Genomic DNA, 16,253 nt, shown 5'->3' with positions numbered 1-16,253 from the left:
ACCCCAGTTAAACGCCCAGGCTTGGTGTTTGTCATGGCCAATCCAAGCACCACCTCGGCCACGGCTGCTGCTGCCGCCACCACCTCGCAACAGCGTCCATGGCGTGCCCCGCCCCCGCCGACCAAGCCGTGCCACAACTGCCGCCGCCGCCGTCTGCGCTGCGATCGCTCCTATCCCAGCTGCCACAAGTGCTCCTCCACCGGCCAAGACTGTCTTGGATACGGCAAGCTCTTCAGGTGGGCCGTCCAACCCGTCTCCGTCCGAGGGAAGCGGGCCGAGTCCGACGTCGACGGCGACGGCGAGACGGGGTCCACATCTGCCGCCTCCCGCTCGTCTTTCTCCCCAGATGTTTTCTCTTCGTCCTCCTTCTCTTCGTCATCCTTCTCCTCGTCTACCACGGCATCCCAGTCTCAGCAGCAGCAGCAGCAACAAAGCCACTACTCACAATGGAACCTGGCCACCACCGCCACCACCCCCGTCTCTTCGTCCGACCCTGCCTCCCCAGCAGGTGAACTGCCGCTCGTCCGCTCATGCTCACCCTCACCCTCACGCCCACTCTCACGCTCGCCCTCCCCGCCTGCACCTTGGACACTAGTCGACCCCGTCTTTCAAGATGCGGAGTACCCCTATCGCTACTATCTCTCCTACTGTATGTTGTTATCTTCGTCCTGCTCACTCATCACTCTCACTCTCACTCTCACTCACTCAGTCACCACCTGGCCCCTTATCTTTGAATCCAATGTTCCCTTTTCATTCCTCCGCCCCCCTTGAGATCGACAAGCTGACCTGCCCAGTCACAACCCGTGTCTGCAAAGACCTCGTCTCACACGACATCCCCGAACGTAACCCCTTCCGCGCCCTCATCCCTTTGACAAAGTCCAGCCCACTACTCCAGCATATCATCGTCGCCGCATCGGCCGCCCATCTCTCCAACCTCACCCGTCCGCCCCTCGCTCCGGCCCAGAGATCCGCTCTCGCCAACGCCAACACCAACACCAACACCGCCGCCGAAGCATCCCGCCGTGCCCTCCTCGACGCCCTCGTCGCCAAGCAAAAGGCCCTGCGTCTGCTCAACGAGGCCATCACCAACATCGATACCGTGGGCGGCGACGTCGTCCTCGCCGCCGTTCTCTTCTTCATCAATGTCGAGCTCATTGAGTCGGGGAAGCATGGCTGGAAGGCTCACCTCGAGGGTGCCGGACGCATCATGACTTTTCTGTCGCCCGATGACTCTTCTAGTGATCCTTTGCGTGATTATATATTGTCTGATTGCTTTATGTGAGTTTCCTTTTCTTTTTTCCTTTTCTTTTCTTCCTTTTTCCTTCCTTTTTCCTTCTTTTTTCCTTCTTTTTTTAAAAATTCTTTTTTTAATTCTCTTCCCATTCCCACCTCTGACTTCAATCCTCCAGCTACTATATCCTCGCATCTGCCTTCATGCCCACCGCCCCCGCCCAGTTCTCATACTTCCAATCCGCCCAAATCTCCTCCATCCTCGAACGGGCCGCTGCCAACAGCTACCTCTGCTGCCCGCCCCAAGTGCTCCAGATCCTCCTCGACGCTGCCCGCCTCTCCAACATCCCGACCACCGACGACCACGACTGCGACTGCGACCCCGACGGCTCCGCCCCCCCCTGTGCCGGCGCAGACGCAATCGCCCAGGGCGCCCTCCGCCTCATGCAACGCGCCCAATCGCTCGACCTCGACGCCTGGGCCCAAGACGTCCGCTCCGTGCCCTACCTCCAAAACGTCCCCATCGAGAGCCGCCTGCACGCCGGGTCAGCCCACCGACTCGCCTCGTGCCTGTACATCCTGCAGGCCATCCCCTCGGTCGCCCGCTTCCTGCCCCCGGACGCCGCCGAAACGCTGGAGCGCGACATCATGTTCCACCTCTCCAGCATCCCCGAGGGGGACCCCAACTTCAAGGCCACCACGTGGCCGACTTTCATTGCCGGCGCCGAGGCGCGGGATCGCCACCAGCAGGCCTGGGTTATGAATCGGCTGCAGAGGTTGGTGCTGAACTGTCCTTGGGGGTTCATCTACACTGCCATGGATGCGTTGCAGGTTATCTGGGACATGCAGAGGGGGGAGGGCGAGGAGTCGCGGAGTTGGGTGCAGATGCTCAAGGACCCCGATATGAATTTCTTGATCGTGTGAATGAATGGGCAATAGGAGGAAAACGGGGGAAAGAAAGCAACGAGACAAAGAAAAGATGAAGTCTCACGCCGAACACTCAGAGACGATGGACGGACCGCTCCCCTCGCCGCTTGTTGGGCAGGTTATGCATGCCCAGATTATGCATGCCCAGACTTGACCTCGGCAGCAGCACGTCGCCCATCAAACTCCATCTAGGGTGTTGAGGAGGTCGGCGACAGCGCCAGCCTGGTGAGATGAATGGGTATCTCTGTTCTGCACTTGCAAGAAAGAGACTCCGAAACAAAGATCAAGGGGCATGCCGGACTGGCCGCCCAAGCATCCACTGAGGTGTCGGGTGACGGGTCGAAGGGCCCCAACTCGGAAGAAACGAGAAACACACCAAAGTCGGGACCAGTCGTACTAAGCGTCGGAGCCGAGGCAACACCGAAACATGCGCATCACATCTCGAAGATGACCAGTCCTTAAGCCTGGGCGCACCGCAGCGGCGCAGAGTCCCAGTCAGTGCAGGTGAGTCCAGGTCAAGCCTGTAGCAACTTGTCGCATCCGTGTTCATTGGCCAGTAAATAGCAATCTGCCGATACAAAGAAATACGAATAGCAATGAACTGTGAGGGCCTGAAGAAATCAAAAATCCTGAACAACGTTTTGATCTAACACGGAGACTGAGGAGGAGGAGGATTCCAGGTCGCCTTATGTAAGAGTCGAGAAATAGTAAATTACCTAAGGTAGTACGTTGTACGTACCCATAACGAAGGGCATCCACAGACCGTCGGTAGCCGGAACTAAAAAGCCCGATCACCGAGTTTACCGAGCTCACCGAATCCACGGTCCCAGTTTTCCCGATCTCCGATTTCAATTTCCCCAGCACCATCTTCCGACTCGGACACACGATTCGAATCGGGGCTTATTATCGTGATGGGAGTTCAATCAATTGCCTCATTCACTCCTTGACCCATGCGCGTCTCAACCTTTGTCCCCGCGCGCGATTCGCGTCATCGGCATGCTTGCTTCGCGCTCTACCGCGCCCTCGTCCGCGAGGGCCGCCGGGTTCCTTTGCCCAGCGACCTGCTAAGCTCCGACCCTTCCCATCCGCACAAAGGCCACCCTATCCCGGGGCTCATTCAGAAGCAATTTCGTCGGAACAGGGGCGACGTGAGCAAGAGGCTGGTCTTTGTCGCTTTAACTGCCGGCTACAAGGTGAGCTCCCATCTCCCATCTCCCATCTTCACGTCCCTTCATTCCTTGCCCACTTTCCCCTCCGTTCTTCCCTCTCTACCGGCCTCCGAGTTTCACCTCAATGTACGGAACCGAAACTAATTGATGTGCTCGCACAGTTTCTCTCCATATTCCGCGAAGCGCAGTCCCAATGCTCCGACGCCCACACCAAGATAGTCTCCCTCGTCCGGCCCAGAGTCGAAGCAGCCCGCCGCCACCAAGCCGCAGCCGCAGCCGCAGCCGCAGCAGCCGCCGCTCAACATCCCCCCTCCGACTCGCAACCAAAGCCAAAACGCCCCCCACTCCTCACGCGTCAAATCAGCCCCGACGGAAAAATCACCTACATCCCCACAGGTCGGCCAATCCCCGTCACCGAACTCAGCAAACCGCGGAAAATCCCCCACGTCTTCGTCACGGCCGAAGGCATCCCGTTCCTGCGCATCAAGAAACCGCAGCCGCGGGCCCTGGGCGGGGTGATCCGCGACCTGACGCGGTCGCGCATCAAGTCGGTCGAAGTGGCCGAGGCGCTGCGCAACGAGGGGATCGTGCACGCCGGGTTCGAGGACCAGTGGGAGGACCTCGTGGCGCGGGAGGCGGCGCGCGAGGGCGGGGCGGCGGCGGACCTGCTGGACGGGTCTCGGTCTCGGTCTCGGTCTCGGGGTGCGGTGGAGGACGAACGGAGGGCGAAGTATGCGGGGAGCGTGCGGGCGGCGTTGGCGGCCATGGCGGAGAGGATGCGGCGGTCGAGGTTGCATGGTGTGGCGAGGACGGAGGCGCTGGTTCGCATTGCCGATGAGGAGAAGAGGTTGTTCTTGGAGGAGAGGGCTTATTGGAAGGACGAGCGCAGGAAGAAGAGGCGGGAGGCGAAGGAGGGAGGGTGAAAGCGTTCATTCCCTTGTCAGGAATTCATGCATGGGCAACGGAGGGAAGAGAAAGCCGGCTCTTATCTTGACGGCGTATGACCAGCGTTTCCAAAGGCCCAGGTATCAGGAGAACGAAGGGTCAGCTCCTGCAACGGGAGGTTGTACAAGGTGGGTGCATTGTCTCGCATCTGCCTGGCACTCAGTATGGAGGGGACAGCGGGAAATGCAAGGGAACAGCCAAAGACGACGAGTCGCATGCTCTGGCTAGCATCCAATTTGCGTCGTCGGCCACTGGTGTCGACCAACCCAGGGAAGGGTCACATTTTTTTCACATATACTAACCAACATACACTATGATCCTGGCCTTGTCATACGGATCCTGCGCAAAGAGAAGGAATTGGGAATACACCAGGATCGATTAGAGAATTGAATGCGATGAATAGAGAGACAATGTCCGGTTCTTGTATGGGAAACAGAACTCCCCAAGGATTATCTCTTCGGTTCCCGTTCCCGTTCTCCGTCCTTTGTAGTCTTTTGACGTCGGTCTGCAGGAGACCAGGCCAAGGGACTCGGAGCCTTGGGTCGACCGTCATTTATTGCTGTTGTTGCTTCGTTTCGTTTCGTTTCTAATTTCGTTTTATTTTTATTTCTCACACCTATTCACCGACGAAAGAAAATCTGTAGCTCTCGCCAGCTGTTAGCAGCTGCAGCTGAGGCTGGGAACCCCAGACCCACAAATTCGTCAGGTCCTCTTTCCCATTTGGGAACATGGGGTTGGGACCCACCTACCCCAGGCAGCCATCAGCAAATGGTTAGTCATCGTCACTTTCCCCTTCCTCCTTTCCCAAAACGACCACAGCAACAACTTTCCCAGTCTCACCACCCGGGAGAGCTCAATTAACCATCACCACCACCACTTCCTCCAAGGCCGTACCTCTGGCCCAGCCACCCTCTGACCCTCGAATCACCGTCCCATTACGAGATCCATCAGCAAGACGACCCGTCACGCTTACCGTTTCAATCCCAGACCATCATTACCTCGATTCAGCTGCAGCCAAGTTCCCCGTGCACTTCAATAACAACGCTTCTCTTTATTTGATTGTCCAAGTCACAGTATCTTAGCTTAAAGCTCTATCCACTGCCCTTCTGCTGTCCGCCTTCCTCAGCCTCGCACGACCAAGGAGGACCAGGAACCAGACCCAACCCCCCTTCCAAGTCCCTCCACCGCCGCCGCGATCCTCTTTCTGGCGTCATTCCCGCTGAATACTATCGACCGCAGCGGAATTGGCCCGTCCTACAACTGCCCGCTGGGCAGTCGATGCGCCAATGAGTTCCGAACTTTCCATCCTCAACGCCGAGTCATACAATGACGGCACATCCACCTTTCGCGCCCCTCGGAGTCTGCCGCCCCGACAACACGATGACGCGGGCTCGAGCCCTGGAGCTAACATGACGCCGACGACGGCCTCCATGTCTACGGGAGGGGCTGCGAGTGCGGACGAAGAATCCAGGAAGCGGAAACCGCTTCGCTCTGCCAGCACCGAATCGGAAGAACCTGACAAGAAAAAGAGAGGCCGGCCGAAACTAGATACCAATGATGAAACAGCTCTTGATGTAAGTGTTTTTATCTATTTTTCTTGCCCCTTCTCTGGACCTCCCCGTCCACTCGGAACACTACGATGCTAACCACCCGCAGCGTCGTCGAACCCAGATCCGCCTTGCCCAGAGGGCCTACCGAAACAGAAAAGAATCCACCATACAGTCGTTGGAAGCGAGGGTCAAGGAGCTCCAGGACAACAACGAGCGCATGAATATCGCCTTCATGGAACTCTACAACTTCGCCATCAACTGCCGCATATTCGAGTCCCAGCCGGAATTCGGCCGTGAGCTTCAAGCGACCACCCAAGTCTTCGTATCATTGGCTTCCCGCAGTGCAAGCCAGGACTCCGCAAGGGGAGAGGCCGGGGATTCCTCAGCTTTTGCTCGTCAGCCGTACCAGCTTGGCGCTAGGACTTCGCACAGGCCAGCCGGTGATGGTGGCGGCGGACCGACTTGCAATACGCAGTCTAACGGCCGGGATGGCCGAGGCTCCTCCGACACCAACCATATCGGCGGTCAACGCATTCTCTACGGCGGTATTGTGGTCACCCATGAGCCGGAACCGGAGCCGGAGCCGGAACCGGGACCGGAACCCCAGAACTCGTCAGCTTCGGCCGCCGCTCTGCACGCTACTACCACCACCTCATCATGGTCCTCCCCGCCGCCAGTATCTCAGCCTCCAGCTGCACCGGCCACGGGCTCCTCCCCTACTTCCGCGCAAGCGCAAGCGCACGCGCACACGACGGCCACCCAAGCCTCGGTGCGCGACGCCAGCTTCCCCTTCGGTATGTCCTCTGCGCTTGACTCTGTCACTTTCACCACCACCAACACCAACACCCTCCTCACCAGGAACCCGCAAGCCGCGAGCCTCCCTCTCCTCGCTGGTATAGACCCGTACGCGACGCTGCCGCCGCCGGCCTCGTTCTCCCATCTCGAGCGCACCTTTGGCCGGCGGCTCCAGCGCTTCGCGCTCGAGCAAGCCCTCCGTCTCCTGACGCTCCCGGACCCGCCGCCCACCTTCTACGCCGCCGTGTTCGGCTTCTGCCTCCTCTTCGAATCCCGAGAACGCATCACGACGCGCATTGCTAACTGCCTCAGCGTGAACCAGCGTGAGAACTTGTGCAATTGGCGCTTCCCTTTCCTCCATCTCGGCGGCGCAGGCACCTTCTTCCCCGAGCTAAACAACCTCGACACCGTGGACCTCGCCGCCAGCATGCGAGACGCCGGCGCCGGCATCATCGACCCCGTGGCCGGCATCGACGTCCCGGACGACAGCAGCAACGACAATGTATTTACAGCGAGAACCGATTGCGCCTCCGACGGGTTACCCCTCGGCAACCGCGGAACGGTCGACTTGCACCGGTCCCACCTGGGACGGGACACGCTGTTCGGCCAGGGCCCATGGGACCCGCTGGTGGAGGAGACGCGGGACATGCGCGTCGACCACAAGATGCGCATCACCACGCCAGGCTTCGAGGGGAACTTTTACGACTGCGACGAGGTGGAATGGTACCTGCGGACCCGCGGCATCATCATCTCTCCCGGCGCCGACAAGGTCACGGCCACCATTCCCCTCGATGCCTTCCCGCCCGTACACCACCACGACGCACAACCCGAGCAAAACACGAACTTTGACGCCGTGATTGACAATTCCATCGACGAATGGTTGACCATCAAGGACGGGATGGCGGGTGACGTCAGTAGTCGGGATTCTGTGGGGATACCCACCCCGTGGACCGGCTCCGCGGGGTCGGGGTCGGGGTCGGCGCCGAAGACCCCCGGGTCGGTTTTTTCATCCACGGTATGGGGAGATGCGGCGTTCGGCTCCATGGCCGTGGATGCCCTGGGAAGGCCGATAACCCCTGGGCCGGACAAGCTTACCGTTACTATTGACGTTGCTATGCTGGTTCAAGGTTTGACCAACCCAACCCCCCCTTTTCTTTTTTCTTCTTTTTTTAGAGCAGAACGCTGACATGCAGTTTGTGACAGAACTGGCTGTTCGATCTGTCTGTTTAGGCCGAACCCCCGGGATACGACCAAAGGACGTGAATGCTGCCTTTTGGAGCGCCGTTGTTTTGCAGTGATTGTGTATTTATGATACCTACTCCGTGCCTCTATATACAGCTTGCCAGGACAACCTTGGTCCGAGTTTTTGCCTTTTGGATTTGGAATTATATACCCCGGCGACGATTTACTTGACCATTTACTTTTACCACTTGTTACTATATTTGTGCGTTGTGTTGTCGGAGTTTGCGATTCGTCATGCGTCTCTGTTTCTCATGGTATTGTGTCGTGATGCTTTTCCTATAAGGTAGGCTAGGAGGACATCGCTGCACATAAAAAAACATGCGGTAACATGTCTACTTCTCTACTAGACGCTTAATACGTTCCGGAATATAAGTATCCGAACCACGGGGTAAAGATAGTAAGAACTTCTCTTCCTCGCCGGGTTTCTGAAGAAATGATGATGGGATTTCGTGATCTCTCATCAGATCTCGGATCTAACGTGTAGTGACTGTCAGAATGGCATACCGGTAGTAAAATGCCGTAATAAGGAAATCTGCCCAGGTGACGAAAACTTGGAGCCCTAAAAGAAAATCATTAATTCGAAAGTTCTAGTTATTTTGTTAATAAGGGCTAACTTACATTGAAGCATAGCTCGTTATGCTTCTCTTCGTAATAATTGTAGACTTCGCCTGAAGCCATGATGACTTTGCTAGTTGTTAGGAGAGTATTAATATTGTCCTTGTTATTGATATCCTACTGTAGGCTTTAATACGACGGTAGTTGGACAGGATATTGGGGAAAGGTCAAGACAGAATGATGAAAATACTGTAATACACAAATGGATTTACTTCGTTCTAGTAGACGTGGTCTTCCACATGTATTTAGTATTTGGTATCGCTTTAGGAACTCTTGCTGGCGGTTCTGCTCTGTCAGGAGCTTAGTATGAGTGTTTAGCTCTGAAACGCAACGTTGCAAAGAGGCAGTCGGTGCCAGTCACGTCTTCGAGCCTAGCGTCTTGTTTCTAGGAGAAGAGTGAACGTTGTTTAATAATGTAAGCAGATAGAGCGTCGACTTGGAATAAAGCCGGATAGGTCTATTCCAGGTCGTATAAGGGGCCTTCCTAGTAAGTCTAAACTCTTATACTATTTCCTATACTAACTAACCTTATCGGAATTCAGTCTTTTTCGGGACCGAGGCGTCTTCCTGCTCTATAAAGCGCTTATTAAATAAGCCTACCTTATAATGGTATTCGCCTTGTAATTCCGTGACTATATCCACTAAGGCGACTAAATATAGTCCCGCTATATTAAGGGTAGACTTTATTATTATTATCGTGTATAGGCTGTCCTTACGCGGACTCTTCTACGCTAGCCGGACTCGGATCTCTGAATCCGGTCTAGGTTATATCTATCGACTATATATAGCGTTTATTAAGGGTTTCCGCGATATCGGGTAACTCGAGGCTCTATCCTGATATATCGCCCGGCGTATTACCTTTATTAGGAGACTGCTTAATAGCGTACTTACGTAGCTCTATATTCACTGCCCGTACCATACTACCTCCCAGGCCGGCCAGGCCCGGCCTATGCCAAATCGTAATAGTCTTAGGACATATGCCTTAAGACGAGTAATGGAGATCTCGCGGCACTCTAAAGTCGTTATGTCCTATAGCGGACCGTCTAGCTCCGCGGTAACCTACTATTACACGGGTTGAGAGAATCAATGAAAGATTGGAAGAGCGTAGGTATAAAGGGAGCGGCCTGCATTGCGAGTTTGGATATTAGGTCTGTTGTTCGTGCATGTGTCTTTTACTGCTTTACTAGTGATGTTGGTTTAGTTGAGTTACATAAGAAGAGTGTTGAAATTCTGACTCCTGAGCCAGGGCATGGCATATTTATATTTCCCAAGGCCCTCTAGACAAGTGGACTTTTATGCTAAGATGAACCCCAAGTTGCATTCTTGTTTGCAGCATGACTATTATTTCCCTGAACTACTGGTTTGATATGATGATCATAGCTTGCCTGTATGTCACTGTTTGTTTCCCAACTCCAACTCCAACACCAACACCATTTGACATCTTAATGTCATGGCAGTGTCCTTTCTACTGGCATGTTTCTTGTTTGTGTAGACGAAGGATATAAGGAAGTGTCGTACATTGATGGCAAGATTCAGTTTGATATATATACATATATGCATGCATGTAACTGCTGCGGAGTTTGGCAACACATGCACTTACCTAGACGCTGGAAAGGAACAGGGGGGAACTGAGGAATATCTCAGGGGCACAACGGCACAACCTAGACTCAACCACGCGGAGAATCTCAAGAAAAGACAAACATTCTGAAAATAACCTGCTTGTCGCTGCTATCACCCGTAGTACACCCATAGCTCACACTAGTCTAGTAGTATCGCGGCCAACATCTCCAATGAACAAACAACAACGAGAAATCGCCCTTTGAACCCATACATACACACACACACACACACCCTCATACCCTCACACCCTCACACCCCCAACTCACACCCCACAACACCCAACGCCTCCGTCCCAACCGCCAAAACACCCTCATCCCCCGCCGCGCCCGCGACCCGCACAGTCTGGACCAGCAAAGGGTACAGCCTTAACAAGTGCTTGCGCGATTCGCAGTCCACATTCGGCGCGTCCGGGATCGCCTCAGGCCGGCTGCGCAAGTCGACCAGCGCGCGCAGCACATGCAGCAGCTCGCGGCGCTGCGATAGCGGCTGCGGCATGCGGCCGCGGAGGGGCTGGTCCGCTATGAAGCCGCGGAGCGTTAGCCCGGCGCGGAGGATGACCAAGGGGGCCGCTACCCGCGCCATGCGGACGCGGAGGGCCAGGGCCTGCTTCATGTCATCGCCCGGATCTTCGCTACATGTACCGTCGGCTTCTTCGTCTTGGAGTGCTATGAGCGCGAAGAGCTCGTCGAGACAGACGTAGCTCATCTTCGCGCGGCGTGTCGGGAGTGGATCCACGGTGCGGCCCGGCCTGGACTTGTACAGAGCTGCGAGACCTGCGCCGCCGTCCGAGTTGTTTCCGTATATGAGGGTGGCTTGTTCGCTGGGAGGCGGCGCATGGATGATGCATGTCCGGAAGAGGCTTTCCGCGTACGACTTTCGCGTTCTGTCGGGGATGACTTCGGCACCGAGAGCAGGCGTGATGAGTTTGCGGAGTGTTTGGAAGGAAGAGATGTCGAAAGATTCGTCGTCGGCAATATTGGCTGCAGCGGAAGAGGCCGAGGAGGCCATGTCGGCGCTGACGATGCCGTCCGCAATCCGAACCACGGTTTCCCAGATCTCCTGAACGGTATTCCGGGGGATGCCGTGGAGGGTGTGGAGTTTGGGTAGAACGGCTTCGAGCACGGCGAGCGTCACCTCCGTCGCGAGCCGCCAGGGCTGAGCCGACCTGGTCACCACGACGGCGAACCCGTATTTCGAGGTGATGGGTTGGGCGAGGGCCGAGAGTGCCGAGGCAACCGCCCCGCTGGAGTAGATGTCCGGGTCTGCCGACTTCTGGAGGACCAAGTCCCGTAGGATCTCCATGCTGGCTTTGGACATTGCCACGAAGGTCCGCTTCGACGAAGGTGTACTGCCCTGTTCGGCCTGGGCCGCCGTATCGCCCTGGAACGGAAGCCGAATAAGCTCGGCCACCTGGGAGATGATGACGGCCGGCACCCCGGCCAGGTCGGTTCGGATGGCCTTGATGGCTTCCATGACCTGGTTCTGGAGCGGCGTGGCCTTCTCGACGTCGCTGACATACGCTCCCGCCACCGTCGCCCGTTGGAGCGTTCCGCGAAACAGCGCGAGCATCCGATCAACATGCGCCACGGTTAGGTCCGCCTCCACGAGTCGGTATACGTCGTGGAACGCGCCGACGTAGGCGACGAGGCAGTCCTGGTTGTCTGCATTCTCGGGGCGACGGCGACGGCGACTGCCGCCGTCTTGCCCTCCTGGTATGCCGCGTGACCAGAGCCTCCACACCGCCGTGACCGTCCCGTTGTCGAATACAACAGCACACTTCTCATCCCGCTGGCTTTGATTCAAGATGTTGCCCAGAGCCTTGAAGGTGGCCGTGTTGATATCGAGCACGTTAAAGTCCAGCAGCGTCGTGAAATGGCCCAGAAGTTCCTGCCAAAGCGAGTTGAAGGACGGGTGCTTCGCAAGAACTTCGAGGTAAGAAGCTAAGAGCCCCGAAATGCCACCGAGGACGAGAACGGATGTACCGTACCAGGCCTTGCGCTCTTCGTCGTCGGTTTCGTCTCCTGTCAAAGCTTCAAGTTCATCTTCCATGGACGACAAGAGTGAGAAGATGACATGCTTCACGCAGGTATGCCACGCCTCGGTGTCCAGGTTGTCGCCATATGCATCGAAAATTCGAAGCAACGTCTGCACGGCGCCTGAGATGGTTCATGTTAGCTTTGAAAGGTTCGAATTACCCGCAAGTCCCCTGCTACTCACTGTTCCGGAGTTCTAGCCGCCGGTCAGTTGTCACTGAGGTCAGGCGCAGAAGCAGAAGCATCCACAGCGCCGCGTTGGATGCCTCGTCATCCTCTCCCTTGGAGGCCCTCTTGGCAAGGGCCAGGGCATCCGACCCGTCCATCATTTGCGACGTGATACGCATCGACGTGTTCTTTCCTGAGAGGAAGTCTGACAGCACCCAGAAGAACGTGACAGTCTGTGAAAAGCGTCAGAAAGGGGAAAACAAAGTAGAAGAAAAAAAGAAGAAGAAAAGGGAAAAGGAGATATCGTTCCAAAGATTCACGGATCGCAGGGACACGGGGTACAGACCGTCAATGCCATGTTCAAGTCGTCGTCTTGCGAGCAGAACTTGTAAAGGGTATCAACCAAAATGAGAAAGCAGGAATTGGGCAAAGACGCCAAAAAGTCGGAGCAGATGAGCCGCAGGGAGTTAAAGGACGACCTGACCAGCTTTGGCGATCGGGTCGCTAATCCGCCCCCCTTGGAGTCCTCTCGACCAGGCACGCCCTCCCCCCCTTTGAAAATGGAGTCGATGATTTCGAACGTAATCTGCCAGCCGCTGACAAGGGACTCGCCGCAGTTCTCCAAGAGCGTCGTGAGTCCTTCGAGGATGGCTTTGTGGACATCCACGTCGGTAGTCTGGGTGGCCACGGTGGCCTCGCGATCCTCTCGCCGGAGCAGCGGGACGAGGGCATCCCGGAGGGCTTCCGACGCCTGGAGCTGCACGGTGCCCCGCTGCTCGGCCTCCAGCGAAGTGGCAACGTTGACAAACTCGAGCACGAGCTTGACGAGAATGTCGGCGGCCCTCAACCGAACGGAGGCGTTCATCAAGGACGAGCCGAGAGTGCGGATGAGCTCGGAGACCAGAGTGGCCCACCCCGATACCTCGGGAGGGTAGGCGAGAAGACGCTCGACGTTGATGGTGGCGACGTCGCCCAGCTTGGCAAGGGCGAATTGGTCTTCTTGGTTGGGCCCAGCAGCGGCCGTAGTCGACACGTTCATCAGTCGGCGGTGAGGGCCGGGGGAAGGTGCTTTCAGCGACGCGCCGGCACTTCCGCCGGAGGGTGGTGACTGCGGGCGGTTCGCGTTGGCCTTGGCCTTGGCCTTCTCCTCGGCCTTGAGCTTGTCGTCGTGCCTCCGGTCGAGAAGGTCGCACGTAGCTTCCACCACTTGAACGAAAGCCTCGTTGGGAAAGTCGACAGTGCTCTCAATCAGGCGAGAAGCTGCCGTCTCGACAGCTCGCGTCTCCGAGCCGAAGTTGGCCAAAAGCGCGTCGGCCTCGCTTTCCGCCTGGGGGTCCTGGCCCCTGGTGACGGTCGGCGTTCTGCCGGCGGTCTTGCTGGTGGAATAGAGGACAAAGTCGGCCTGCTGGAGGGTTTCTAGAATGATGCGCCATGACGGACCGAGGGTTGGACCCAACGCGATGCCGAGGTTCAGGAGGGCGCGCAGACAGAGCAGGTTTCGCGTAGTCAATGCCGCGGCGCCGACCTCGAAGGAAGGCTGCCGGCTCCCGTCGGCGGCCGAGGATGCTGGGTTGACCAGGCTTTCGACACTTAGGAGACCCTTGGCGTTGCTGAAGAGGCTGCCGGGGGTGGTGGCAGAAGCAGAAGCGTCCACGCTCGGCGTCCGGGGAGGGCCCGTGTTAAGGCAGGCAGTGAAGACGTTGGGCGGGACTGCGGCTTTGCCCAAGGTGGTCAAGAAGGCATCTCTGGGGGTGGCGAGCTGTAGGAGGCCGGCTACATGGGCAAATTTCTGAAAGGCCCTGACCAGGCCGTGGTAGTACTCGGAATCAAGCGCAGCGTAGAGGAAGGTCGAGCAAGTCGCGAGGAAGGCGGGCCAGCACTCCTCCACGATAGAGGCACAGGTCTTGATCTCAGCGAACAAGGGGTGATCCTCCAGCTTCAGCGGGTTACGCGGTACAGGATTCCTCTTGAACGATCCCGACCCCGACCGCTCGAGCCGAGTTTTAGGGCCGAGCGGACGGGGTGATCCCTCTGGCGTAGGGGCCGGCGAGTTGCGATCCGCGGCTTGTTTGGCGGCCCGCTTCCGGCTACGGGTTTCCGCAGGGACGGTGAGGGGCAAGATGAACTTGGCGATGCCCTCGGAGAGGGACGAGATGCAGGACAAGATGAGGCTGTAGATGTACGACTCGGGGATCGTCGGGGGCTCGGTCTTGTCTAGCTGGTCGATGCAGGGGACGCGCATGGTACTCCACTGGGCACTAATGCCGGTGGTAGAACCTTCGGTTCCGGCCGACGTGCCGATGATTCCGGTGACGCCGCCCGCCTCGATCATGGCGTGGTCGGTGGCGGCGTTGGGGTTGCCATACGGGTTAGACACAGGAAGGGTCGACTGGTGGCCAAGACCAATGACGGCGGGCTTCTCGGTACTCAGTCGCACAAAAGTGGCTGTCAGGGTCTTCAGGATGTCCTTCTCGCCTTCCTTGGCATCGTAGAGCATGAAGATCCTCCTGAGGAGGGCGTGCTCGGCGAAGATGCCACGGAAGACCTCCATGCACAGAGATCGTTTCCACAGGGTGGTGTCGTGGTCGAGAAGCTGGGTGAGGATATCGAGCGCATCGCCACTCTCGGATGGCAGAATGCCGATATGCCGACGGAGTAGGGTGTACAAGATGCGCACGAGACGGACGGTGGTGGCAAAGTTGGGCTTGTCCTTCAAGGCGCGGGTGAGGAAGGGCATGACCCGACTGCGGAGGATGTAGGCTTGCTCCGGATGGGTCAAGAAGACGGCGGCGTGGTTGGTCAGTACGGATTCGATCAGCTCCAAGCCAAAGGTCTGCGGCAGGCCGGCAAAGCGAAGGTACTCGGGGCGTCGGTTTTCGGTTAGGAGACAGAGATCGTGAAAGACCTGGGGCCAACGTCAAAGAACCCGGTTAGCTGTGTGAGCTGGTGAGAGGCCACGGAGATGTTGTATGTCAAGCTTGGTCTTACTCGGTATGCATCTAGGGCGGCCGTGCCCAGCTGGAGGGTATTTTCACCCACTGGCACTTCACCAGCGACAGACCCTTCCCCGGCTCCTGGCACATGGTTAGCATGGGAGGTGGATGGTAGGCGATGGTGTTGGGTGGTGGGTAGTGGGTGGGTGGTGGATGGTTTCAACGCACTGTCTTCCGAGACAACCTTGTCAAAGACGGAAACGACGAGCTGCTGCAGGGTGGCAGCGGATGTGTTGTTGACGATGGCGTTTTTGCTGGTCTGTAGGATGAAGCAAATGTTGAGACTGGTGATCAGGAGGTCGCCCCTGACATCATGGGCATAGTTTTGAAGTAGTGACGGCAGGGCCTGCAGGATCTTGAGCTGGACATCGAGGCCAGAGGACGTAGCCTCACGCAAAGCCTCGAGGACCTGGTTCAGCTTGCCCCGTGGTAGGGCACAGGCGACGATGAGCCTCTGGAGACAGACGATGGCGATGGAGGTGAATTTGGCGTTCCTGGTGCCACAGGCGATGATGAAGGGGTTGACAAAGTTGGGACGCTGGGCGAGCTCTGGGGGCCGGTGTTAGAGGGCGAAGGGGACCAGCAGGGATGTAATGTAATGCACACGTACCGGCGGCAGCTTGAGCCTCGTTGGCTGCCCGGATGCCCTTCAGCTCCTCGAGAGCTTTTTCGGCAGCCTAGGGAATGGTTAGCACCATATAACGTGGGAGATTTCCGTTTTCGTGTCGGTAGTCTAACTTGTCTCAGATCATTGTGCTTCCTCTTGCTCTCCTGGATGAGGTTGGCGAGCTCTGTGGCCAGCAGCTGGGTCGTCATCCTGTCACGTAAGGCCTGGATACTGGGAGACAGCTTGAGCCATCTTAGGGGGACGAGAAGCTGCGGATAGGTTGCCTGAATGTCCAGTACCGGAGAAGAGAGCTTTTGTGGATGAGTTATGGTATAAAAAGGGCGGGAATGCAGCGTCTT

General features: G+C 57.1%; 5 protein-coding genes across 5 annotated transcripts; 3 read left to right on the top strand and 2 right to left on the bottom strand.

The window, feature by feature from the left end:
- Window positions 1-33: 33 nt before the first annotated feature.
- SODALDRAFT_320156 (hypothetical protein) lies at window positions 34-2,154 on the top strand (the record flags this gene model as incomplete). The annotated part of the gene is made up of 3 exons (XM_028609509.1): window positions 34-649; window positions 795-1,278; window positions 1,410-2,154. 3 exons carry the CDS (start codon window positions 34-36, stop codon window positions 2,152-2,154), a joined length of 1,845 nt encoding a protein of 614 aa, XP_028471578.1.
- A 507-nt stretch (window positions 2,155-2,661) lies between these two features.
- Window positions 2,662-3,245, bottom strand: SODALDRAFT_47221 (hypothetical protein). The gene has a single exon (XM_028615399.1). The coding sequence runs from the start codon at window positions 3,022-3,024 to the stop codon at window positions 2,704-2,706; it is 321 nt and encodes a 106-aa protein (XP_028471577.1). The 5' UTR covers window positions 3,025-3,245; the 3' UTR covers window positions 2,662-2,703.
- SODALDRAFT_327986 (hypothetical protein) lies at window positions 3,034-4,687 on the top strand. Its single transcript, XM_028610577.1, has 2 exons — window positions 3,034-3,350; window positions 3,488-4,687. Exons 1-2 carry the CDS (start codon window positions 3,108-3,110, stop codon window positions 4,247-4,249), a joined length of 1,005 nt encoding a protein of 334 aa, XP_028471576.1. The 5' UTR covers window positions 3,034-3,107; the 3' UTR covers window positions 4,250-4,687.
- Window positions 4,688-5,176: 489 nt separating this feature from the next.
- Window positions 5,177-8,246, top strand: SODALDRAFT_327983 (hypothetical protein). The gene is made up of 3 exons (XM_028610576.1): window positions 5,177-5,845; window positions 5,928-7,743; window positions 7,820-8,246. Exons 1-3 carry the CDS (start codon window positions 5,558-5,560, stop codon window positions 7,912-7,914), a joined length of 2,199 nt encoding a protein of 732 aa, XP_028471575.1. The 5' UTR covers window positions 5,177-5,557; the 3' UTR covers window positions 7,915-8,246.
- Window positions 8,247-10,342: 2,096 nt separating this feature from the next.
- On the bottom strand, window positions 10,343-16,103 carry SODALDRAFT_270010 (hypothetical protein; the record flags this gene model as incomplete). The annotated part of the gene is made up of 8 exons (XM_028607694.1): window positions 10,343-12,249; window positions 12,311-12,527; window positions 12,641-14,887; window positions 14,972-15,199; window positions 15,283-15,356; window positions 15,456-15,836; window positions 15,898-15,964; window positions 16,026-16,103. 8 exons carry the CDS (start codon window positions 16,101-16,103, stop codon window positions 10,343-10,345), a joined length of 5,199 nt encoding a protein of 1,732 aa, XP_028471574.1.
- Window positions 16,104-16,253: the final 150 nt, after the last annotated feature.

Source organism: Sodiomyces alkalinus (genome assembly GCF_003711515.1).
Source record: "Sodiomyces alkalinus F11 unplaced genomic scaffold SODALscaffold_1, whole genome shotgun sequence".
In the NCBI taxonomy this organism is placed as follows: domain Eukaryota; kingdom Fungi; phylum Ascomycota; class Sordariomycetes; order Glomerellales; family Plectosphaerellaceae; genus Sodiomyces; species Sodiomyces alkalinus.
This window is presented reverse-complemented; position numbering and strand designations above follow the sequence as displayed.